The sequence below is a fragment of the Anthonomus grandis genome, chromosome 8 (genome assembly GCF_022605725.1).
Source record: "Anthonomus grandis grandis chromosome 8, icAntGran1.3, whole genome shotgun sequence".
Lineage (NCBI taxonomy): Eukaryota > Metazoa > Arthropoda > Insecta > Coleoptera > Curculionidae > Anthonomus > Anthonomus grandis.
In genome coordinates, this window is record NC_065553.1 from 22,438,737 (window position 1) to 22,466,403 (window position 27,667).

The 27,667-nt window shown below is 32.8% G+C and overlaps 2 protein-coding genes across 13 annotated transcripts in view; both read left to right on the forward strand.

Annotated features, from left to right (window-relative positions):
- LOC126739276 (uncharacterized) overlaps window positions 1-21,498 on the forward strand; it is a 36,690-nt gene extending 15,192 nt beyond the window's left edge. For all 10 annotated transcript variants that reach the window (XM_050444884.1, XM_050444883.1, XM_050444882.1 and 7 more), the window contains exons 4-7: window positions 2,601-2,866; window positions 9,772-10,252; window positions 11,962-12,322; window positions 20,647-21,498. In XM_050444884.1, the coding sequence (XP_050300841.1) occupies window positions 2,601-2,866; window positions 9,772-10,252; window positions 11,962-12,322; window positions 20,647-21,349 (1,811 nt within the window). In that variant the 3' untranslated portion in view covers window positions 21,350-21,498. The remainder of the gene's footprint in view (window positions 1-2,600; window positions 2,867-9,771; window positions 10,253-11,961; window positions 12,323-20,646) is intronic.
- Window positions 1-27,667, forward strand: part of LOC126739275 (serine/threonine-protein kinase N) — a 141,431-nt gene that overhangs the window by 57,963 nt on the left and 55,801 nt on the right. For all 3 annotated transcript variants that reach the window (XM_050444879.1, XM_050444880.1, XM_050444878.1), the window contains exon 6: window positions 26,300-26,546. In XM_050444879.1, coding sequence (XP_050300836.1) covers window positions 26,300-26,546 — 247 coding nt within the window. The remainder of the gene's footprint in view (window positions 1-26,299; window positions 26,547-27,667) is intronic.

The following is a 27,667-nucleotide window of genomic DNA, read 5'->3' on the forward strand; positions in this document are numbered from 1 at the left end:
CAATCGCCAACGCTATTAGTTATTACATTTTCTTAACTCTGGTTGTGTTCAACCCGCAAAAAACATCATTTGGCTATCTTGTATATGCGAAATAGTAAATTTAAATTCTATTCGAATAATAGATAACAGTAATAGAGTGAGATATAATAATTTTTTTCAAAAACAATTCATAAGAAAAATTTTAAAAATAATTTACAGTACATCAAATAAACTTCAAAAATTAAATTGGAATCAAATCGGACAATACAATAATGCCTAATTGCTCTATTTTCTTAACCCTGATTATGTCCAAAACTTAAAAAGCATCATTTGGGTCATCTTGTATAACCTAAATATTAATTTTAAAATAAATTTGAATAATAGGTAACCATAATTGAGTGAGATCTGACTATTTTTTTTAAACACAATACATCAAAATATTTTTAAAAATCATTTAGGGTTAATCAAATTATATCTAAAAATTGAACTAAAATTAAATCGGAACAATCGCCAACGCTATTAGTTATCACATTTTCTTAACTCTGGTTGTGTTCAACCCGCAAAAAACATCATTTGGCTATCTTGTATGTGCGAAATAGTAAATTTAAATTCTATTCGAATAATAGATAACAGTAATAGAGTGAGATATAATTATTTTTTTAAAAAACAATTCATAAAAAAAATTTTAAAAATAATTTACAGTACATCAAATGAACTTCAAAGATTAAATTGGAATCAAATCGGTTATGAAAATAGAATAATCGGTATCGGTACGGATATTCAAAATACCCTAGTATTTTGAATACCCGTAAACCTGCAACATTTGTATAAGACATGTTAAGCTCAATCGCCATATTTTGGTATGTAGAATCTCCACCCTGTATAAACATACTTTTGAGCATCCATATGCCCATCTGACTAGTAGACAAGTTCAGATTGCCTAAAACACACATTGATTTTACACATTCTATTTAAATCAAAATCTGTATAAGTTAATATGTGATTTTATGTACTGTATCACGCACTTTATACCTCCACAGACCAAATTTAAAGTGACAACAGTTATTCTGTACTATCTGATCTGCAAGCGATTCTTAGCAAATACATCTAAACACGAAAAAAAACTATATTACAATAATTAAACGGTTGATAAAATTAATGTTTCACAAAGCTTTTTTAAAATTTAGATTGAATCTATTTGCATTCAAAACTTTAATTTTTGCATAATTTTTTTAAAGTAATTTTTGTACGTGATCATTAAATCTTAGTGTGTTAGCTGTAAGAGATAACCGCACCTGGCGAACTTAATACAGTTTATTAATAAGTCGCTCCTGTTCCTTAAGTTTAGCGGTAAACTTCCTGTCAAGTACATTTGATACTTTTTCGGCTGTGAATCTAAGAAACCGATCTGTGCAGATACCTTTGATTTTTTAAATATCAGCATCAGATAACACTATTTTTGTTTATATTTTCACCGTCACCTTCCCTACTTTACAAGGTCATAGAGAATTGTGGTCCAATACTTCCAAATTAGAACACAAATTAAATAATATGAGCTTACACTATTAAAAAAACAGTTTAGACTTCTAAATAGATGCTATTACAGAAATTGTTTAGGTTTTTTTTACTTGAAAAATATTTATTAGAAATACTCAATTTTTCAAAAATTTTACTCAATAATTTATTGATATTATTAAAAAGCTAATTGGAGTAATTATAAAGTGGAACCCTAATTGAATTTTCTGGTAAAGAAAATTTTCAATAAGCGGGAGATACAAACTACTTTTGACATAATTTAGTACGCAGATAAGAAAAGCAAGTAATTTAATTAAAAAAATTTTAACCCTCAATAAGATATTACAGTATTTTAAAATTGTTTAATATTTGGTGTTTTAACACCACCCCTACCCCAGGATGAGTACCCCAGAGGAATCGATATTATACTGGAATTATATTAGAGAAGTTGTTTCAAAAATATTCCACAGTAACGTGTTGTATGCCTAAATAGGGCTTATAATAAAGGGGATGGTTGATAATTGACCTTATCTATGTATAACGGAACTATAGCTACAGTCAACTTAGTGTGATAGAACCCACATCCAGTGTTCATTTGATAGCAGCCAAATCCTTACTCCTGTTTAATATCTAGATGTCTGACTTACAATAGAGTCTACACATATCAAACAATTAAAAAGTACTGTGATACATAACAGTAAAAAAATATTTCATACATGATGAAGGAGCTGAAATAGTGATAAACATTTTTATAGCAGTCTCTAGAATTTTGGAGTTCTAATCTAAAGTTTTAACAAAAATGCTAAATAAAAAAACTGCGCTTTTTAATATTTATTGAATTTAAATATTCCTTACTTGAGTTGATAATATTCACGTACCGTCTTAGTATAATCCGACTCTTTCACCATTTAAAAAAAATCCCAAAATTTCCTTTAACGAAGGTAAATAAACTTCTTCCGCTGCCTAAATAAAATTTAATTTTTCATGAAAAACTTGTGTGTTCTTAACATAACTTTCATTTGGGACAAAAAATCTTCTTATTCAACAGTAATACCCTCAATATTATGTATTCTTTTACATATAATTGTAATATTGAAATATTTCAGAACCAAATTCTATACCTGAGCCGAACCCATTTAATACGTCAAACAAGAGGGACGCCTCGGTGCAAACGTTTCAAATGGTAGACAAGTGTACTTCGCCGTTTTCTCGCATGAACAGCATGGAGTCCGTTGATAGTAGAAGTGCGAAAAGTGTGAAAAACGCCCAGAAGTACCAAAAGAGAGGCTTAACGGAACCGATTCCGAGAAATTTCGGTGATAGGAGCCCTGGTGCAGGCAGTTTCACACCCGATAGCTTGGAAAGTGTTAAGGTAAACTAAAAAATTTAATATTTTTAAGAACAAAGGTTGTTTACATAAGCTTGTAGACAGCACGTTGAACAACAGTAATACCAAAGACGTTAAAAACTAGGTTATGTCACTTCATCTCGAATCTCTCTAAAAGTTTCATCTGATCTTGTCGAACTTGTGAATACAAACTCTGTGCTATCTCTCTTTTTTTATTTTCTGGATTGAGGAAATAAAATAACAGAAAAATATTTTTTATTTGGGGGATGGAAAAGTTTGTAAGAAGGAAGAGTTAATCGTGGCAGATTCGTCACAATACCAAGTTTTCGGCATCGCCCCTCCATGAGAAAGTTGACCGTTCAGTCCTCCGCCGGATCTGTACTACGGGACTGAGTTAGGTTCACACATCGCCATGACATATTTGAGTGTTTTTGTGTAAAAAAATTAAAACAACCCGCATGGACCTAAACACTCTTTCTTTAAATTTACTGGACGAGGAACCTGCTGGATGGTATCGATTCTTAAAGTCGCATAAATCGCTATCGCGGTTTAATCTTGAGCATCCACTAGCTCTTGTAGTCAACTGCAATTTTGTCGATAAACTCTTCAGAAAATCGCATCGCCTTTTTTAATATTTTTCTCCAAAGACGGTCGCAAACTAATTGGCTCTGTAGCTTTCAGGTTATGCCAATTGTTTCTTGTTCAAAATACTGTACGGATCTACCCGGTTGCATTTTTCCGTTTCCTATACGTGTAGCGCAATGTAGAGCAATAATAGTATTTGGTATATTTATGTAATGCTATATATTATATGTAATAAATGAATGAAAAATGAAGTCTTCAAAACACAGTACTATTAGTGTGCACTTCCATGGCTTTTGGCATTTAATTGATTGCAAAGTATGTTCTGGAATAAATATCTTTTACGTTGTCGGATTTTCTTTGATGATTTAACCTTTGAAGGTCTTCCCGCTATAATCGCTCGTGTTCCTGCATGCAACTCTTTTTTTTACGACGAGACACTGACGTGGGTTGAACTTTTATACGTCTTCCTCGTTTTATATTTGCTACAGCTGAGCAGATGCTATAAAACGAATCTTCATTTTGGATAATGCCTATTTTGGTATTTAATTCTTTAAGAGATTTGAGCATATATTTAGACGGATGAGATGCGGCAAAGTTTTGAATGTTTTTTAAATTATTTTCAAGCATATTCAGTTCTTTCATATATTACGTTTCAAAATTTTCCAAACCTGTGCTGTTGGGAATATTGTCATTTTCGGCATGTTCTTCTGTATCGCTTAGGGACTTGTCTTCAACTGAATAATTTTTACAACACAACTTGGGAACACATTGGGTCGAAAAATGAGACTGGGTTCGATTGTTGTTCCTTATTTACATTTATAGAATGAAAGAAGCTCTCATCTACATTATTACCAATTGCCAGTTTTGCAAAGTCTACACGATTCTGAAATTGTAAATCTGGTGTTGTTAATAAGTTAACGTCAGTATTGTAAACAGCGCAAAGATGCTTACAAAATTTGCCGCTACCTTCGTTTGGTAAGTCACACTATTCTATTGAAGTGTCAACAGTGTATAACATAGTATCATCTTCAGACGAAGAAACCCTAAAAACTGTATCTGTTTCCTTCGTCACTTTAAGGAGAGTGGCTTTATAACAAAATTTTTTGTAATAAAGGTCCAATTTTGTCCCACGTCCATTTGCATACAAGATACATTTCTGCGTATAAAATTCCTCCAAAGAATTGTAATAAATCCGGCAAGAGATACCGCATTGAATGATTTGCACATCTGTAGAACAAAATCTTTTAGTATACGAATTGACACTTCGATGATGATGTTGTTCGTATTGTGACCTCTTGTGATAACATCTTTCCTAAAGCAGTGTGCCCATTTTAACTTTCGGTCTCACATATTTTTAAAATAGGCTTGAAAATTGTTATATTTTTTAAAAATTTCATGCTCACACATAATATTTTTATTTAGTTCACAGTTAATTGTAGTTTTTGCATAAAGCACATTGCGAAACAACATCATTAAAGTTCTTTTATCTTGTTTTTCAATTTGATGAGATGTCTCCCACAGCCAACGCCACATTGCCTGGAGTATATGAAAGGTACATAAAAGATGTTTTGAAATAGGAAAAACATCTTGAAGAGCACTTATTTCTGCAGAGCTATCATCCGTCATGAAAACCATAGGAAATCCTCTCCGAAAGAATCCTTCGTTTCCAAGTATTTTTTTTAACATCGTAAAACCTAATTCATATACCTCTCGTGTTTGGAAATTGTGGATTATGCATTTAAGGGACAGACCCCCTATTTTACTTGCTCCGAAAAGAAATGTCACTGAGGATCCACCTTGATCACATAAACAATTACAACTAATAAAATAATAATAATAATATGATGCAACACTTTCGCATTCATCGCGCCACTTGCAATATGTGCGCTAAACGTATAGCAAATGAAATTGAATATTATTTTCCATATCCTATACTATTAACGCTCTACATTGCGCTACTCGTATAGGAAACGGAAAAATGCTACCCGGTTTGAATTCATTCATGGTCCTGATTGTATTCCAAATATCTTTCTAAAAAATTGTATATTTACCTTGACTCTCTTACCTCTCCATGTGCTGTTTAATTTGTCATTGTCAACATCCACATTTCCTAGCATTTGGCAGCAGAGTTTCATTGTCCCAATTTTTAAGTCTGAAAGCCATAATGACGTAAATAATTATCGAAGTGTCGGTAATCAATGTACTATTGCTAAGTTATTTGACAGCAGGATTTATGATCAGTTATCATGGAAGTGTAGGGGACTAATTAGCGAAGACCAGTTTGGCTTCTGTAAGGGGTCAACCTCATATAATCTTGTATTATATAAGACCGAGTTATTAGAGGTTTTTGAGAATAATATTCAAGTAGATTCCATATATACTAATTTCTTGAAAGCCTTTAATAATACCAAGTTACAACTTCAGAAATGAGGGCCTCATGGGTTTTCACCGCTCACTTCTTGATTGGCTTGAGATTTTACTTACAGAAAGAATACGGAGAGTTAAAATTAATAATTTTCTTTAGTTTCGTGTTTGTGACCCAATATCTTCAATATTGCGGAGGGTTGTTGGGTGGGGTCAGAAATAAAACGGAAACCTGTTTACCTAAATGTCGACGTTTCGACTTATATTAAGTCATCCTCAGGGCACTAAGTCTAGGTTTCTTTAGTTATAATTAAAACACATTTATAATAGGAGCGTAGAATTATTTTTAACATGCATTTTAACATCAATTCTACGCTCCTATTATAAATGTGTTTTAATTATAACTAATGAAACCTAGACTTAGTGTCCTGAGGATGACTTAATGTAAGTCGAAACGTCGACATTTAGGTAAACAGATTTCTGTTTTATTTCTGACCCCACCCAACAACTCTCCGCAATATTAATAATTTTCTCTTATCTCAGTTTAAGGTTCCTTCAGGGATTTCGCAGGGATCACACTGTGATTCTGTTTAATTATTAATATAGACATTTTTGGGTGTATTCTGTGTGGCTTTAAAAATCAATTGAACGGGTTAGATTTAGATAATTTATATATATTTTTCTTGTAATTATATTAAAGTTGTAGGATTAAGAAATGTTATTGTTTTACCATTTAGATATTTAATCGCTTTGTTATCGCTAACAATTTGTAAAACGTTTTTTATAGTTTTTAATGATCATGTACTTTGTAAAAATACGGTTACCCGTAAACTTATAAATAAATAAACAAATAAAATAAAAAATCTGAAAAAAAGTTTAAAGGACTGTAGAATAGTAGACAGTAAATTTGAAAGTTTACATTCAGGATCTGCCATATTAATACGAAATTCGTTAAGGATTACGATTGTGTCACGATACACTCACAACGGTATGTTCCTCGTTCGACACCAATTGGTTTATTTCGCGCAATGACGTAGTCTGGCAAGCAGCGTCTGATAACCGTCCAATTCCTATCACTTTCTCGGTTCATTTTATGGCGTTTTTTGTATAGTTTTTCTGAAATTTTTATATTTATATTAAAAGTGAATTTAAAATGAGATAAGTCATTATTTTATTAAGTTGTTTTTTGTTTTATCAAAATGTCTAGTTGTGCCGTGGCTACATGTAAAAACTACAGTCGAGTTACAAAAGGAACCAATATAAAATATTTTAGATTTCCTAAAGACATGAATTTTTCAAAACAGTGGGCTAATGCTTGCCATAGAGAAGATGAAATAAACTTTAAAAATGTTAAGTAGGTACTATACTCGTATGTCTATATGTTGATATGTACTTAATACCTATACATGATACAAAAAATTAGTAGAAGGTAGGTATGAAGGCACCTACTGTAGTTTACTTATTTTATATACATATGTACGTGTATTTTCTCAGGTATTAGAAAAGACTTACATTTATTTTAAGACTTAATTTTATTCCTAAATATTATAATATTGTATAGGAGTAGATTTTTATGATTGATATTCATTTAAAATTCAGGGGTGTGTGCGAAAAAAAACGCTCGGACACGTCGATTTTTATTTTTGATTGCGCATTTTTTGCAATAAAAACTTTGTATACAGGGTGTCTCATGTAGACATGGTCAATACCAACTTTTTTATTTTAAATAGAGTACCTTGTATGTGATAATATTTTCGGATTCTACACAATATTATAAACATTTTGGTGCATCACATGCCCTAGTTTTATTCAATATCCGTGGTATATACTTATTTCTCATTAATATAAAAACACAAGGCTTTTGAACTTGTATAATTGGCAAACAATAAATAATAGTAAGTGTACCTACTAATTAATAATATTATGTATTAATTAATTTAATAACTATTAAATACTAATTATTATGTACCAAAAATATCTAGTATCTTTCAAAAAATCGCAGAAATATCAAATATACCATCTAATTATGCATCGCGCCTGAGTACCTTGTCTGCCGCATTACGTCACGCGATGGCCGGGCGGATGCGCAAGAACATAACGTTGTGAGTGTATCGTGGATTGTGTTATATTTAATTTGGAAAGCAGAACGCCTGAGAAATATTATAAATCCCTGTCTAAAAAAACTTCCTTACATGAAACAACTGCTACTGGTACTCTTTTTGAATTAAAATAGGGATTTTAGGGCGGCAACCCTGTACATACAATATTCCACTCAAATAAGGGAGGAAGGAAATAAGGAAATTAATTCCCTAACGTATATTTAAATTAATATTTAAACTTTTAATTATGACATACATACATACAGGGTGTTAGTAAATAAGTGCGACAAACTTCAGGGGGGATTCGGCATGAAAAAAAACAATGACAGTTTGCTATACCGGGTGGTGCGTCGCCGAGCGGAACATAGGAAATCCCATGTAAATTTTAAGGGGGTCAATTATTGGCTTCCCTGTACATTTTATAGAAAAAATTTATGATAACTTTTTGAAGAGACCAATCTGGCAAACCCTTGTGCAGAGTTTCAACAAATTTTAATAAGCGAATCTTGAAATATTCAATTAAATGTAATTGCAAAATTACCAAATTTTCGGTTCAGGTAAAACCTAACCTAGTACCTAAAGACTTTTTTCCGCGTCTATTTTTTTTCCAATGGATTTTTCATTAAATCGCTCAAATTCCTATTTTTTTAAATGGTATTGTGTTACTATACTTTTGGAAGGCATTGCCTACGAAATTTGCATAACAATCACTTATGGGCTGAGGAGAATACACATGGAATCTTTGAGGCTCATTTTCAGCATCAGTTTTCAGTAAATGTATGACTTGGATTAATTGACCATTATTTAATCGGCCCATATTTCCTTCCACAATGCCTAACAGGAGAATCTTACCTTCATATCCTACAGGAAGAGTTACCTGTTCTTTTTGAAGAAATTAGTCTACAGCTGAGACAACACTTATGGTTCATGCGTGATGGTGCACCAGCCCATTTTAGTATCAATGTACGTATTCATTTAGATATAGTATTTCCTAATCGTTGGATAGGTAGGGGAGGCACAGAACATTGGCCTGCTCGATCGCCAGACTTAAATCCTCTAGATTTTTGCATTTGGGGTTTTCTTAAGTCATTAGTTTATTCCACTCCCGTCGAAAATGTTGATGACCTGAAGAATCGAATTATAACCGGCTGTGAGATAATAAATAATACATTAGGAATATTTGCGCGAATATGAGAATCAATGAGGCGAAGAGTTGAATCTTGTGTAACGTCTGAGGGAGGTCATTTTGAACACTTGTTGTAGCTTTGCGCCTATTTAAAATTTTAGTATTGTTATTTTCTATTATTCTACTATAGTTCTGGTTTAATGTTGTTGTATTAGATAGTTCTTGATAATGTAAGAAATGAAAAATACCCGTCAAGATATTTTTTTTTTGCATAAAAACGGCGCCACATACGAAAAAAAGGTGAAAAAGCTTTTTTGTCACAAAATGACCGAGGAATTCAAAACTTATTTTTAATTTAAAATATCCCGGTGGCGTACCATTTTTTTTCTTTAAACAAATTGAAATCATTACCCGTGGCGCGACTATGGTGAACATAAAATTCTTAATTTGCATGTCAAAAAATGCGCGATAACTACCTCTTAAAACCCTCCAAATTTCATTTGCATATCTTGACCGGTTTCAGAGCAATAAATAAATCGTAAATTTTTAAGAAAAACGTTTTCCGAGATACGGGGGCAGAAGAAGGACATACGTTTATATAGCAAACTCTCATTTTTTCCATGCAGAATCACTCCCTGAAGTTTGTCGCACTTATTTACTAACACCCTGTATAAGATAAAAAATTCCCAGCTATGACGTTAAAATTATAAGCTTCCGTAAAAAAATAACCTTAAAACATTTCCGTTCTATTTTAGCCTCAAAAACGTCTATCGCGTGCCCCAAAACTACGTAGACTACCGGCGGTCGACCAAAAAACCCCACCACATGACCCTCCCCAACCACTTTCGCATAAAGAATCGTCCAGTTCCACTCAAGATTCCAACTTAAAAAAACCGAGAACCGTCCATATCGACGTATATTGTACCGGTACCGAACTGGAGTCTGATGCGAGCAGTAACGACAGCGATAATGCCAGTAAGAGCGCCAGTACACCGCAGACGGTATTCGAAAATGAAAAAATGCGAGTAACTAGTAGGAAAGCCGACGCGAAAGAACTTCCGTTTTATTTGAAGAACGTTATTGGTCCAAAAGCTGAACGGTTAAGAGAGAAGTTCGGTGGGATGAGTGGTGCGAGTAGGTCGGCGGAGACTAATACGTCGGTGGAGAGGGAAGAATCGGACGATGATAATGCCAGTACCGCTTATCCGTCCAAAATGAGTTCTTATTCTAATATCGGTGAGTACAAAAAGTGTTATCAGTCTCTGTAAATTCAAAAAAAAATCGTCCATTTTGCTCAAAGCTTGTTCTTAATACATACACATCCTGCCAACCAGCTATATGATAACTGCCTGTTAACACTATCTCAGTGCATGAAACATGTAACCGTTTTAATAATTAAATTTAATATATGACTTTTAAGTCCGAGACTTTGTGTTTTTTCGCCTATTTAAAGTCTCCGTACATTTTTGAAAAGCATTCTTAATAAGTTTAATGTTTCGTTGCTCATTGCTCATTGATTCACGCCCAAGACAATTTAAGTATAATTATTTAAATTTCACTTAATTTAGCAAAGGGACGTATTTACACACCTTTTCAGGAGAGCACTTTAAAATTTTTGTTAATTTTTACTTTTCATAAATCAATAACTAAGTTAAACAGAGCACTAATTTTTGGAATCGTATTAGAATATTTAATTAACTTTTAATAGGTAGTAAGTAATATAAGGTAACTGTATATGGAACCCAGACATTTTTTAAAATATGATATACGCCACTTAAAAAATTTGTTTTTGTATACAGTATGTTCCGTTGATCATGTTACAAACTTCTAGGGTAGATAGAAACTTCAGAAAAAAGAAAAGTTCATATGAACATGGAAAATCGAAAAAGCTTCCTCAGGCATCTAAAGCTCTTTGAAAATAACCTTTAAAAACTAGTTTTCGTTTTATAGCTTCGGAGCTACCGCAACCAATTGTAACGAAGTTACAAGATTTTGTCTTTATTTTATAGTAATAAGGGTAAGCCCGGGCAGTCTTTTATAAGACAACTTAGATAATTTTGCTCCGTTAACATTTTAACATTCCCGTAAATATTTTCTACAAATAGGACGATTCGGGAAACGATCTTTGAAAATCCTTTCGGTTTCGTGAAAGTTACGCGTTGCACTGTAAATAAAAATCGCTTCAATTTTTTCTTCCAATGGACGAGAATTGACCATTTTAAACTACTACCACTAAAATCGAAAAATAAATGAGAATATTTTAACTGCACAATGATATTTGTTTTCGTACTGATATTTTTGTTACTGGCAACAAAAAAAAAAAACAAAACAAATTTTTATCGAAATTATCGCTGTCACTGTGGATACAGCAGAGAATAACAATTATTTGTATAGATATGCATGTCAGTGTTTTGGTATTCAGGTAATTATTAAATGTACCACCATTTTGTAGTAGGTAAAGATATTGAATTTATATTCTAGGGTTATAAAGTACACGTCAGGAGCTTCAAAATGATGTGCCACCAGACCACCTTTCCATTTAGTTTTCCAAGATGGCGCCCAGCAGCCATCTTGAAATATTCATTTGTCAATTTTGCTTTAAAACATAGTATTCAATTGCATTACCTCAAGTTTCAATATTTTGAACTGATCGGTTCAAAAAATCAAGAGTGGAGGGACATTAAAGAAACACACTGTATATGCCTTTCTTGGACATGTTTGTCTTTTAATTTTGGATCAGTTTTCTTGTTTAAGAAGATTGCTACATTTTTGATCAGCAAATTTGGTTTTAGTAATTAAGTTTTCGTCAATATTTTTCATAGTAATATCTTTTTCCTTAGTTGATATATATGTTTGCCTTTTATGTTTCTTGACTGATATAAGAATGCTTTGCTTACTGTCGCTAATAAATAAATAAATAAATAAAAAAAATTGCACTTTTTTAGGCGACTTCTCTGCCTCAGTATCCTCCGTACCACGTTCCTGGACCACATACTCCATGTCCAGTTGCGCCATTCCCGAAGACTACGATTCAGTAACGAACACCAGCTGGAAAGACACTTTTTCCGACATAGACAGTTTACTAATGAGCCGTTCGAGCATCGCCCCCGCCGAAAGTCTGGATTTCGTGCCGAAGAAACGATTAGAGACCAGCGAGAGCATCGACGAGACCCCCGAGTACAATTTCGCGCGAAAGGATTTGTTGGAGACGCCCAGCAGTTTGCAGCCGAGTGACAGTTTCGAATATGCCAACTCGGAGGACCGGGTCAGGATCAAGCAGATGGAAGAAATGTGGAAAAAACGATCGTAAGTTCGCTTTTGTTATACTCGTATTTATCTATTCGATTTAAAATATATAGGGTGTCTGAAATTAACGTTTTATTCGGCACTATTGGTAAAGTACAGTCAGTATAAGGTACAGTCACAATCATATGATCACGGGCCTAGTTCTATCTTCTCCAATGGGATATAAATTATTTAAATCCTGTGTTGCTTTCTCCTCTAATCAAAATACTTGTTTCTTCTCTCAGTTTTCTCAAGAAACCTCACTTTTTTCCTCAGATTATAATTTATACGTTTCGATTCAACAATATCATCTTCCAGTCCCTGTATATTTCTATACTGTTCAAGGTCCTCTTTATTCAGTAAAATATCTGTTTGAATGCTGTTATTTTTCAGCTTCACCTGTTGCAGTAAATGAAAAATTTTCCGGTTTCTGATGCTCATATAGCCACATTGACAAAAGGTATACTGGCCAAGTCGCAGTATAGTAGGCCTAACTGTGAACGTTATCAGTAACCTTTCGTTATCAATGAAGATCGTGCTTAAGCAAAAAAAAACAAATATGATTCATACAAAACAAAAAGCGTTTGCACGTCATCTTCCGTCTCGCTTCTTACTTGAGAGCGCAGTTGCCGAATTGTAATAAATTTAGGTATCTAAATGTTATAATAGGAAATTATCTGTTTTATTAGCCTCACCTACTAACTGGTAATCAGGTAAACACTTTATTTTTAAACTATTGTCAAGTTTTAAATTATTGTGGTTTTACCTGCTATAAATAAAGAGATAATCTTTAACCTAAATTTACCTGATCTCTCTTTATACCTGGTAATAAGGTAAAACACTTTATTTATAAAATATTGTTAAGTTTTAAATTATTAAAGTATAATAAATATTAACACCCACCTTAGTTTAAAAAATAAATGCTTAATCATTTAGATTTTAAGTTTTTTCTACGTTTTTTTTTTTGGGGGCAAAGAAACAAAAAGCTTAAAGGGATATTGTTTTTTATTTTACAGGAGGTTCTACTAACTGCTGCAATATTTAAACTTAAGGCTTCTGCAACACGCTGCAAGAAATAAATAACATTTTTGTATATTTTTGTCTAAATATTTATAAATAATAACTTACTTCTCTAACAGCGTTCAGTGAAAGCAATGTGCCCTTATTAACCCGTTTTTTCTTAAAATACTGCAACGACGCAACTAACTCCTGACACCTACTATTTAACTTCTTTGGAATTTTGTCGATAACAGTAACACCGTACACTCTAAACTTAAAATAAAGTATACTAAATCCGGAGACAAAAAATCACTCTGAACACAAGAACAAAACAAATTAATCAAACTAGATGTATTCAGAGCAATTTTATTTTAAAAGCTTAGCAGAGCGCTTTCGGCGTATGAGCCATCATCAGTGCTAACTGAAATGAGTTGGGTGTTATATGCGTCAAAAACATTATAGTTAAAGTTGAACGAATAGAATGTAATCACTTGTCAGTTAAGCCCAGAAGTTTACCATAGTGGGAAAATATTTGATATTATTAAAATTATACATAACATTTAGACACACTTAAGACTATACAGAACACTAAACAGGAAGAACAGTATTAAAAAGGGGGGAGAACGTTGGTCGCCTTTGTATTTTGTTTACATTTTATTGTGGTTTCTTAGATGGCGGGAAATACTATGTCAAATTAGGTTAGCCTACAGTTAACTTCACTTTAAAATTAATATTTATATTATGCGAACCTATCAGAGTGGTAGTAGCGACAGATCGGTCTAGATGTCATTATCGTAAATGATGTGCGGTAGTGGGAGTTGGTTATAAATTGGTGGCACAAATTAGACTACAACAGTGAATTTTAGTTCGGATTAGGAAATTGTTATCCTTTAAGGATGTAAAAGCGAACTTTTAAATTAGAAAGTTGTCAATGCTTATAAAAATTTTAATTATGGAGTCTCCTATGTAATGGAACGTAAGGTCTGTTAAGGTTCACTTGTATATTTAAACAAGAGGGATTTTTTATTACCTCGTTGGTGATATAAATGTCCTCAAGAAAATCTAGTCGGTTATAGTTTTTAGAGGTAACCTGTTGGAGAATTTTAGAATTAGACTTTGGACTGAAATTATGGTTATTAGATTTTATATGTTCACCAAATGCCAGGGTCTACTTACGTGCTCGGCTTTTTAAGGGTCTATAAGTTCGTCCCACATATGAACAATCACAAGAATCACACTGCAATCTGTAAATACCACTCTTTGATAATATGTCAAGTTTATCCTTGGTATTGATCAAAATCGAACCAAGTTGTTTTTAGTTTTATAAGAAAATTGTAATTCTGGTCTACTTACGTGCTCGGCTTTTTAAGGGTCTATAAGTTCGTCCCACATATGAACAATCACAAGAATCACACTGCAATCTGTAAATACCACTCTTTGATAATATGTCAAGTTTATCCTTGGTATTGATCAAAATCGAACCAAGTTGTTTTTAGTTTTATAAGAAAATTGTAATTCTGTTTAATGAAGCTATTGTTGATTTTCTTATTTAGATGAGAATTAATAAATGGTAGAGATATGAATTTACTATCTTTTTTAACATCAGGAAAGATCTGTTACTGACATTTAATTTTAGCTAATTTTGTTTTTCTGATTAAAATATTAATTAGTTTGGGGTCATAGTTATTATTATAAGCAATTTGTTTAAGAACATTTATTTCGTTTTAAAAATTAGGAGATAGAGGAATGCTTAAAAGACGGCGAATGTAACAATTAAAGGCAGCCATTTTGTGTTGGTGAGGGTGATTGGAAATATTTGAAATTATGTGGTCTGTTTGAGTGGGTTTCCGGTATATTGAAAATTCTAAACTATTTGATTGTTTATGTATTGTTAAGTCTAAAAAATTTAAATTATTATTTGTTTCTAGTGTGAAAGAAATCTTAGATGTATTTGATTTTTCTTGTTTAAGAGTTAAGAGCTTGTAACTGAGCTCCTACTGTGTCACAATTCAAGAAACAGAAACAATCGTCAACATATCTGTACCAATTGAAAATTCTTTATTGTTATCAGTCATTATAAAATTTGATTCTCCGCCAAAAATGGAGATAAGCAACTGCCCATAGCCAGGCCATCTGGCTGTTGGAAAAACATTATTAAAAAGGAAAAAATCTTGAGAAAGGCAGAGGTTAAGTAATGTTATTAGGGAAATAGGATTATTGCTATGTATTTTGTCCTAGATATTTTTAATTATATTCACACTTTCAGATTTAGGCACTGTAGTGAAAAGATTAGTTACATCAAAAGAAACCAATAGATAATTATTAGGCAATTGTGAGTCTGTTAGTTTATTTACAAGATCTGTAGAATTTTTAACACCAAATTTAGGGCGGAAGGCTGTTAAATTTTTTAACAATTTAAGGATAACATTGAATAAAAAGGAAATGGGAGTGTTGGTGAAACTAAATTCTGGTCTTATTGGAATCCCGATTTTATGTAACTTGGGTAAGCCGTAAAGACGTGGGGTTGTAGGGTTCCTGGATAAGAGGGTATACGGAGCATTGTTGTTCTAAAAAACGGTCAAATTGTTTTATAATAGTGGAGGTCTTTCTGACAAAGTTGTTAAAAGGACTGGACTTTGGTGGTTTAAAGTTGTTTTCAGTTAAAAAAGTTTCAACTTTGGATATATAAAATGCTTTTCCATGATCACTAAGCAATTTCCCTTGTCTGCTTTTGAGATCACCAAATTATAGTTTTTTATTTTGTTTTTAATGGATTTTAGGACTTTGTCTGGAGAGTTTAAGCAAGATTTTGATTTTTTAAAATTAGATTTAAATTTATGCAATATACTAAATAGGTCATTGCGAAGAGACGCTCTTTCTTCCCCTTTTAAATACTGTTCGTCCTGCTTAGTGTTCTGTATAGTTTTAAGTGTGTCTAAATGTTATGTATAATTTTAATAATATTAAATATGTTCCCACTATGGTAAACTTCTGAAAATGTTTTTTACAACTCATTTCAGTTAGCACTGATGATGGCTCATACGCCGAAAGCGCTCTGCTAAGCTTTTAAAATAAAATTGCTCTGAATACATCTGGTTTGATTAATTTGTATTGTCCTTCCAGCAACACAGCCACTTCCCTCTTCTTCCCACAAGAACAAAACGCATAAAACTAAAGGACCAAAAGACCATCACACTTGATGTAATCTATACAGATTTTGTTAAGACCTTCGATTAGATTGGACCATGGAATTCTTTCTAAAAAACTTTATACAATAGGTTTTTGTGCACATCTAATCGAGTTTTTCATTTCCTACTTAGTAGATAGAACGCAATTTATGAAATTCAATGGGTTTAGATCATTTAATTATATTGCCTCAAGTGGTGCCCTCTCAGGGAGCTTGCTCTAGTTTTGTCTTTGATTTTTATCAATGACATTTCCATGAGTATCAGCAGTGAGTTTCTACTGTTTGCGGATGACATGAAGGTTTTTCGTCTTATGAAGAGTACAGCTGCAAGCTGATTATAGTAGGGTTTATGAATGGTGTGCAGTTAACAGACTTTCGTTTAATCTTCAGAAATGTAAGATTTCAACTTCTTTGCTCAAGGATGAGATTGACGGTTATGTAATAAATGATACCACACTTCCAAATTGTGACTGTTCATGACTTGGGGGTCCGTGTGGATAAAAAGCTTACTTTTGATACTCATATAGATACCATCATGACATCTTCTTTAAAGACTCTAGGCTTCAATATAACATGAACAGAACTATTTTCTAATACTTCAAGCAGGGCAATTTTGTTTTACTCCCTAGTAAAATCACGCATACTGCATGCTTCTCTATTATGGTTTCAGTCAGCAGTTATTGCTTTCAACATTTGATGCACTGTCTCTTCATCAATCTGCTGTTTGTGAAAGTTTGGTGTTTTTATTTAAAATATGCAACAATCAAATTGATGCTTCAGATCTCTTATCAGCTTTGAATTTTGCTGTTCGCTACATCCATTCAAGAAGACGCTGCTGATACAATTTGGCAAGGAAAGAGCCCATATATACATTTCTTCGAGACAGATCGCAAAAGATCAGTTTAGGTGACTTGGTATCAAATAAAATTTCGAATAGATCTGGAGTACCTCAGGGTGCTATTTTATTCCCGCTGTTATTTATTATTTACACAATAGATGTTATGGCTGCTCCTTTGTTTTGTAGTACACATGCCTATGCTGATAATACTCAGATCTACTTTTCTTTCAATCCTCAAGATACTCTGCAGGAAGCTGCCGAAAAAATAAACTCGTATCTTAATATAGTTAATCAATTAGCTTATGAACATAATCTTAACTTAAACCCTAGCAAGACAAAGTTATTGTCTTTTGGTAGTAAAACCAAAAAAGACATGGTAAAAAAGTCGTTAAACACATACTACACATTGGCACCACAAGTTTATCCTTTGTATCTTGTGCAAAAATTTGGGCTTAATAGTGGATGAGGATCTACGATTTCATGAACATGTACGGAAAATTATTAAAAAAAGATTTTATGCTCTTAAATTAATTTATAACAACCGACAACTGTTAAACTTCCCATTAAAAAAGATGCTGTGTGATAGCCATGTTTTATCGGATTTTAATTATTGTAACTTTCTGTACGGGCCTTCTCTAACTGCGGAGGATAAATATAAAATTCAAAAAGTACAAAATGCATGCTGTAGGGTTTTGTATGGAATACGTAAATGTGACCATTAAATGAGAGACTCATTTGATCTCTGAATGCAACTGGCTGAACATGGAAAACCGAAGAACACACCATCTTTTAAATTTTATTCATAAATTGCTTACTGAGGCGGAAGCATCTCAATTTCTTAAATCCAAATTTTTACCACGCACGGCAATTCACAATGTTAACGTTAGACGCCATGCTTTTACTGTACCACACCATAAAACAGCCATGTTTCGGAGATCTTTTATTTTCAACGCCATCAGCATATATAATCTCATACCAGACAATTTTAAAATTCTTAATATAAATAAATTTAAATCTCGACAGTTTCTAATGGACAGACAAGTATGAACATGCAAGGAAGTGCTGGGTGATGACCTGCGGTGGTATTATTTTTGTTTTGTTGAAAAATAGTTATACAACATATATGTCAAGAATAGCGCGTATTTAAATATTTAAATATTTTATCTTAGGTGAACCTTAAATGGGTTGAGTGAGAATAGCAGCTTGCTAGACTTCGCCCTTTAATTAAGTTTCCACAAACTTTTTCTTTGTTTCCATTGTACTTGAGTATCTTATTTATTTATATAGAGCATGCAACTGTTTCAATGATGTTCAGTTACGGATTGACGTTGATTGAGTATTTATTGTATTGACTATTATTGGTTTAAAAATTCAGAGATTGGAGGGACACAAAGTCAATGGTCTCAAATTATGTTTATTTTTTATAAAACGATTACACGTTTTTCGCCCTATGGCATCGTCAGATCTAAAAGAAAACAGAAAGCAACCCTAGTATAAAAACAACAATGCATAGACACAAATTACAATGTTGAGATATGACTTACCGGTAAGGCTATTGGATTAACTTCACAAACGTTTAAGTTAAAACAAAAATAAATACATAAAAAGTAATGCTGACGTTCACATTAAATCCGGTATCAAAACTAAATAAAATAAAAGTAAACAAAACAAGCAGAATGAGGTTAAGTTGAACGGGAGAATGGAAATAAAGCAAAAAATAAAATGAAAATAAAAAGTGAAATATGACGTGGTCGAGAAATGAACCAGCGACCATCGGGTTCGTAGGCAAGCGCTAAACTTACGTGCTATCCAGGTCATGATAAATATTGTTAAAAATTAAATGCGGTTCAAAGGTAAAAACATCATTCACACAAGACAGTACAGGACTCCTTTTTGCCCTCATGATCTCCATTTTCTCTAATTAATAAGTCAAGCTTCTTTCCCTTGGGATACTCATGAAGGATTTTTACATTTTCCGGGATGGAAGGAAAGTGTTTTGAGGACAATAAATGTCTTGCAAAAGCCAATTTACTCTCGGTGATTTCGGTATCTTTGTGTTTATTATATTCTCTTGAGTGGTCCTGCACTCTCGTTTTTATTTTCGTCCAGACTGACCAATGTAAACTGCATTACAGTCCCCGCAGTTAAGTGAGTAAACTTCCGATTGGGTTAAGGGTTCTCTTTTATCTTTAATGTTTACGAGCTTTTTAAATAATGTGTTGGAAGTTTTGAATGATATCTGTAAATTATAGTTTTTAAATAATTTAGCCAATCGGGAGGAGATACTACCAAAGTAAATGAGGCAATGAAATCTAGAATTTTTAATGCTGCTGTTATGGATTAAATTATAGGAGAGCTTGTATTTATTATAAAATTTGAAATAAGTTTAATTGTAGCTAACTCTTTTTGAAAGGCGCTTGCTGATAATGGTATTTTGAATAACCGGTAGAAAAAGGAGTTGAATGCATCAAATTTATGAGAATACGGGGAATTAGAATCAACTGGATAATGTCCGTCGAGGAAGGTTTTCTATAAATATCAAAGGTGATGTTGTTATCTCTAGTCAGGAAAAGGTCTAAAAAAGGAAGCTTACCATCTTTTTCTTTTTCTAAGGTAAAAGTTATGTTAAGATTTTAGGTAGAGAGTTTAAAAAATACAAAAAATTATCCAGTCCGAGTTCATCCACACTCCAGGCCAAACAGACATTATCCACATACTGTTTGTAAAAAACAATGTCCTTGGCAAAGATACTGCACATTATCTTACTTTCCAGGTTATGCATAAAAATCTCACTTAAAAACGGGGACAGACAAGAGCCCATCGCCAACCCATTGGTCTGTTTGAAGAAACAATCGTTAAATTTAAAAAAGTTTTGGTCGAGAACAATCGATAATAAAGTGATTAGGTTGTCTATAATTAGTTTAGGTAAGAAGGTTTTATTTAACAAATTCAAGACAAGATCAACGCAATCCTTGGGAGGTATACTTGGAAAGAGGTTTTTAACATCTAAAGATATTAATATCGTTTTTTCAGATATTGGTGTATTTTTAAGGGTGTCAGCAAAATCTATAGAATTTTTAGTGTTTAGTATTAAATGCATTATTAATGTATTATTAATTTTATATTGCACCAGTTAGTGAGTTTGATATTATTATTTGTTACATTACCGAATTTGTTGTATTATTTGTCGATATTTCAATAATTGCCTTATTATTAGAATTTGTTTCCTGTTGGACGATAAAACTTTGAATTTAAACTTAATTTGCAACCAAACCATAAATTTGTTAGAGAAAAAACCGATGATTTTGTTTTTCTTTCTAGGCCATCGAAGCCTCAAGTGGATAAAGAAACCCTAAAACTGCAACAGGAGCGCATCCGCAAGTACATGGATCACAAGATGATGTCATCAACGAGAAAAACCTGGGATTCCAAAGAGAGCGACAGCAACGACTCGGACGACTCGGGCAAAGCCTGGACTTTTATTAAGAAAAACGACACGTTCGCTCGAAAGAATGCCGAAAAAAACACACCAAAAAAACAAGCCCAACAACCCAAAAGTCCGGTGAACAACCTGCTTCCGAACACGGTTAGGGACGCCTTGGCCCGCTCCCTAACCCCCGAAAGTGAAAAACTCAACCTCGTTGCACCTCCCAACAAACGGCCTCCTCCTCTTAAAAAATCGTCTGAAGATCAAGGCTCGCTGAGCGACTCCAACACTCCTCCGTCGCCCTCTTTAACGCAAAGACTCTCCTTGGATCCCTCACTGCGGTCTCCTTTTATGTTAATCTCGGGAGTGTACACGGAGCCGCGGACTATCGCGAGGAAATTCGGCACAGTGGTCGGGGCGTTAAAGAAACCGGGACATCACATCGGACCGGCCAAAAATCCCGATTGTTTGTGCGTGCATTGCACGGAATATTGGGAACGGGTGGGCGGGTGTGTCCGGGGTCGGACGAGAAGCGTCGGCGATCCGCCTAGCGGGCAATACGTGAACAATTGGAAGGAGTTTTTGGGACAAAAATGATTTTTTTTTTCTTGAAGAATTGATACTCGAGATATTATGAACTGTGGTTTCTTTTTTGTTTTTATACAACTGTTGTGATAAAAATGCTTTTTTAATTTTTAGTTTAAGTGATTTGGATGGAATATGTTGCTGAACAATGGGATGAAGAGTTTTTAGTAATATTTAAAATAGGTTTGTATGGGGTGAGTTATTGTTTTATATTGGAAAATATCGACCAAAGTTTACAATAATCGTATAAAATTTATTGATTATAAACTTATAGGTTTTATAGTGCAAGACCATGTATTATATCAAAATGTTTCTTTTTTACAGGAATTCTTTTTATACTAGCGAAGCAGAAAAAAATATAAATAAATTTCTTTGAGGTATAAAAATTATCTTGCAAGGGCAAATTTATATAAAGGGTGGTCCTTCGGGCGCTGTATACATGGATTGTAGGAAAGCTATAAATAAGAAAATATTGGCAATGTGGCCGTTATATACAACTAAAATAATTTCATTTGTTAGATTTGGCATATAAAAAATGACTTAAGTAAAATCTGTATTGTTGTGACGAATTCATAATGAGTTACTTATTTTATTGGGTATTACAGTAGTGGAAAAAAGTAGAGCAACATTTGAAAATACTTTATTTTTTCAAGCAGTGAATGTAAACGAGACGGGTGCATTCGACACAATCGTCATTCGACATAATGGACATTCGACACAATACCCGCGAAATATTTTAAACGTTCGAGTATGATCGGTTGGGTCTTTTACACGTCAGCCAATTTTTATTCGAAATAGCTGTAGTGTTGTCATCTAACACAAAATAGGGTTAGGTATAGGTTTATTATTTTGTTTACATTCGAGTCGTGCTTACAATAATTAGTTTATATTTATCGATAGTTTGCCAAAAGGTATTAATTTGTGAGTTGTGAGTTCTTTAGTATATTTGAAGCTTTAAGATATAACTACAAAGGACCTGGGATGATACTTCCTGATACTGATTAAGAATCACTATAACTATGTGATTCTTTTTCTTAGAACATTAAATACCTGCATTATACTTATTGCGAAGTGAAGAGGAATTTGACGCCAAAGAAACGTACCATCACTTGGGAAAGTGCAAGTTTTTGTGTGTAAAATTGTGGCAAACAAAGTTCCATTTGACTTGCATAGGTGTGGTGATAGTGTTTATATTTACTACTTTTGACTAATAAACTTGAAAAAGTGCAATTTAGGATAATATGCTGGAGAAACTGGATGATTTTGATTATAAACTATAGTGTTTCAGCTTAAACATAATGAATAACCAAAAGGACTGTAATAGACTATACAGTTTTTAATTTACTTATACACACACTTATTGCTATCAAGTAATTTGTGACTAACATTATTTCTGAATTGGTGTCATAAAAAAGTGCAATGAGTTATTAGTTAATAATATTTATAAGTAGGAAAAGAAACAGGTTCTTAGAGAATATCATATATTACAGCCTTATTTAGATTGAGCCAAGTTTTCATTCATATTGTTGAGTTTTGTCAGGGCTGGAATGTATACAAATTACGGTAACAGTTTACTATCTTATCGACTACCATTTTCAAGATTAAAAAAAAAAGACAGGTACATAGGATAGTGAATGTCGTATTCCTCATAATTTCATTGTCGGAGACCAAAAATTCCAATTTTTTCAATTTTATTTATTTTTAAATCGTTTAAAAAAAAGTGCCTATATTAAATAATTACCCCTGGCGTAACAGTTTACTATCCTATCAAACGCCGTTTTTTTGTACGAATTTAAAAAATTAAACAGTTACAAAAGTTAATATATGTCGTATTTATTATAAATTCGTTGTCGGAGACTCAATCATTTGAAAAAAGAAAATAAAAAATATTAAAATTTTACCCCTGTTCGTTTTTTTTTTTGCGCAATCAGTTTTTCTTATGAAAAATGATTATTCACCCAACAGGTCCTTTTTGCACCCAGCGCCTTTTTATATAAAAAAAAATCACTACCAACCCAGCTCAGCCCCAACCAACCCAACCCAGCCCAATACAACTCAACCCAAGCATTAAATAGGAAACATATACTAAAAAGAATAATAAGACAGCTATTGAAATTAGTTTTGTTTTTTAATTATATTTTCTAACGATTTATCGAATGGTATCACTATTTTTTATAAGATTATCCTCTGATTTTGGAATCTAAAATGTCCCACAGATTCTCAATTGGATTGAGATCAGGGAATTGTGAAGGCCATTCCATTACATTAATGTTTTCCTTTCTGAACCAAGCTTTTACGAACCGAGAAGAATGCTTGGAATCGTTGTGCTGTTGAAATAAATGTCTTAAAGGCATAATATCATCAGCATATGAAATCATTTGGCTCTCTAATATGTCCTTATATTGAAACCGGTCCATTATACCTTCTATTTTATACAGGGGGCCCATACCATTGCCCGAAAAGCATCCCCAAACCATTACTGCTGCACCACCATGTTTCGCTGTTGGACAGGTATACTTAGGGTTGAGTCTTTCATTGACATACACAATTCCATCACTTTTGAACAAACAAAACTTGGATTCATCACTCCAGATTACCTTTTTCCAATCATGCTGTGTATAATGGAGATGCGTTTTGGCAAAACTTAAACGGGAACGTCTATTTTTTTTTGACAGCAGCGGTTTTTTTTTTGACGGCAGGTCTTCTGGCAAATAACTTGGCCTCTAATAGTCTATTTCTCACCGTCCTTGAAGTCACGTTTACTCCAAGCTCTTCGTTATGATTTTTCTAAGAAAAAAGCATTTTCCTATATTGATCTTAACTAAAAAAAAATCGTATGACTTTACTGAACATAAGGAAATTGACTTTGATGGAACTTGATCTTCAAAATTTCGTCATAGTTTGGTCATTTGTCCTTGGTATTATGATGAAACGCGCCTTTGGACGCCCAGACGTAAAATTCCGAACAATATAATTCTTTCTCAAAGGCCCAACGTGACTAAACTATGAACCTATTGACGAAGAAGTTAAGAAAGTCGAACTCGAATATTATTTCAACGATGATTTAAATTGTTTTTCTCAAACAAAAAGAATACAATAAATGTTAATGAAAACCGGGGAAAATTTCTTTCCGGAGTAACACGATTCATGCCAATTATACAATTTTCATATTGTTATTGTCATCAGAGTCTCTTCTGATGTGAAGTTTCAAATGGACGTGAAACTATTTTATCAGCCGCAGTTTGTTCTGTTGCAATTTCAATACAAAAAATGTCCTGGAGCTGAGAGAGCAATTCAACTTTTGATGAATCTCTCTCTTCTTTGGAAGAAATCACTTTCACTATCTAGAATGATTTGAAAAATGTATCTTCTCGTATATTTATGATGCCATTAAAATGTCAAAGAAAAATTTGCAGCCGTTTTTGACATATAACATTTTAAAAAGCTCACTTGGTAGCTTGCTATCCAGGGCTTAATTTTTTTATTGTTTTTTATTTTTATTACTCTCTGTGTTCCACATTTATTGCAAATGTTTGTAGTGATCATATAACCGTTTCCATCCCAGAAATACATCATTTGCAGTGGTCGCAGCTCTCCGGTTTATTTTCCTTAATAAAGTCTTATTTAAATATTGTTTCACATATTCTAGTGCAAAATCTCGTAAAATGGTTAGTGTATGATTTTAATCCCTACGAAACAAGCATTGGTAAATATTTATTGATATTGTTGTTAATGTTTATGTCGCTTATAAAAATAGTATAACCATCACTCTTCGAATAGGTCAAAGAATGGTCAAAGTGGATGGAGATAAGTAATTACGTTAAATAAGGGTTTATTGATTTGAAATTTTATTTGTGTTAAAAATTTTTAAATGTAAACAAATTCATATTAACTTATTTTTTTTTAATCTGAAGTACGACAAAAGTGTAAGAATAGTGGGGTATTATAAAAAAATCCTATTTTTTGAGTAATTTTTTCATTTCCTTTTTTGTACTTCTTTCATTTAATCATAATTTTTATTGGTAAAATATTATGCAAATATTAATGAAGCCGACCCTCATTTACGAGAAATCAAACCTCATTGGTTTCTCGAACGGAAGCTTTCACTATTAAAGAAATTTAATAATGAAAATATCCCTATAAGAATTTTGACGACCTTAAATTGATTAAAAAATTTGACTTATTTATAGGAAAATATACAGAAGAATGTGTTTAAATTTTCATATTTAAAAATGTAAAAAATAAATAGGGTGTTTCATGTTATTTCCTTCTTCCTCTGTATACCTGGATTTTTTTATTTCAATGTTCATGATCCAAAAACAGTTGCATATACAAGAGATTTGTACCTACTTCTTGAAACATACTTCTGTCAAACATAAATAAGTGGTGTCATAGTTTTAAACCCACATATGTAAATACATTTGATTTAAATCCTTCTTACAGTAATGTTTAGAGAAACTTTCAAGTCCTCAATAGTTCTGCGAATTTAAATTTGAGATCTATTTATATCTTGGGCTTAAATTTAGAACAGGTGGCAATAAGAGTAACAGTCAAGAAACGTATACGTTTTCATAAATGTAAGGCCTATATTACTAATAATTTGGCGTTATTATTTTCGATACTTTGTCTGGGATTAGAATTTTATTATTAAAACTTTACTTTGATCCAAAAAAAAAAAATTATACACTATAATACTTAATTAATACACAGACTTATGGCTTATTTAAGTATAAACATAGTTTCCTTTAAGCCGATCTTTTAGTTTCTTGCACATTTTTTTGTTTCAGTTTCCCAATGACCATGCAGCATTACCAAAGTTTCAATCGTATTATAATCCATCAATGCAGTTGCCGAAAGACTACCTACCCCTGTATTATTAAAAAAATAGTTTTAAGATATAAATTAATCTTCCTCTATGCCCGCCAAATTTCTTAACAATAACAAATGCTTTTTTTTTCATAGGCACAAGAAAGTTTGCGTGCCAGCAGTATGAAACTAGACCTGCTGCGAAAGTCTTTGGAGCAGCGTAAATCGGAGCTGCCTCCCGATTCGCCTGCGGCGATGCTCCTTAAGGAAGAACTGGATAAGACGCAGACCTTCAGTCCTGCGGCGGTGTCTTACAACAGTTTACAACCCTTCCGGGTTAGAAGCGACAGCGACAAGATGCATAACGCGTCGAGTACTATTAATAGGTGCGCGGCTGTAACTGGTAAGTTTAACGATAAACATTTATGTCTCATTTTGATAGTGTTTCTTACTATTTAAGATAAATTCTTGCGATCTTTACTACTTTTTGCAATTGTATCATCAAACATGACCTACCTTCTTTTGTTACTGAGATGCGGGGTGAAAATGAAAACTTTTCACTTTAGGGGTAATATATTTTAGGCTCTATATATCAATCAATGAAATATGTTTTATTGCTAAAAAAGGATGTCGGCTTGAAACTGAACATAATTAATATGGTCCAGGGATCTAAAAAAAATATTAAGCATTGGGTGTTTTGGCATTAACTAGTGATCCGAAATATTAACACCTTGAGTGGCAACATCCTGTACAATTTTAGGATTGCAGCAGATTAAATCGATTAATCTAGAAGTTAAATGAGATATTCTCGTTGGTTCTGAAATCACCTGACTGTGACTAAAGGTATCCAAAATATTATTTAACTGAATAATATGACAAGCATCATTATCCAGCACATTCATGTTAAAATCCTCAAAACACAAAATCCGGTCACAACTGGTGTAAAAATTAATTAAAACATCCTTAAAATAATTTAAAAATGCCTGACAGTTGGTTCCAGGAGGCCTGTAAATATTTCCGATGGTAATAATTGATTCACCCATAATCTCCACCTATACCTATAGATGTTCAATTATGGCCCGATACTCGCTTTTTAAGATGTAAAAATTAATTTTAGATTTTGTATATATTCCAACCTCACCCCCTCGTCTATTACCAATGCAATCTTGTCTAACTAAATGTTACCCATTTACAAAAGTACTTTCGTAAGTTACATTTGGATTAAGCCAGCTATCCGTTATACCAAGTATATCATAATCATAATTAAAAATATGATCTTTAAATTGATTGAAGTTATTTAAAAGAGAAGAATTAAGTAAAAGAAAAAAACAGAAAACCCAAACTAGTGTTTCTATCTAAAAATGTCATAAAAACTGTATACAATACAACGGCCTGTTTGTTGAAACCCAAATAATTACGCAGATTAAATACATACACATTTTTCCCCAAGATACTAAGATGCTAAGTTAAAAAAAAAGTGTTTCGCTTTATTATACATGTTTGAGACCGAGTTTTAGTGTTTTT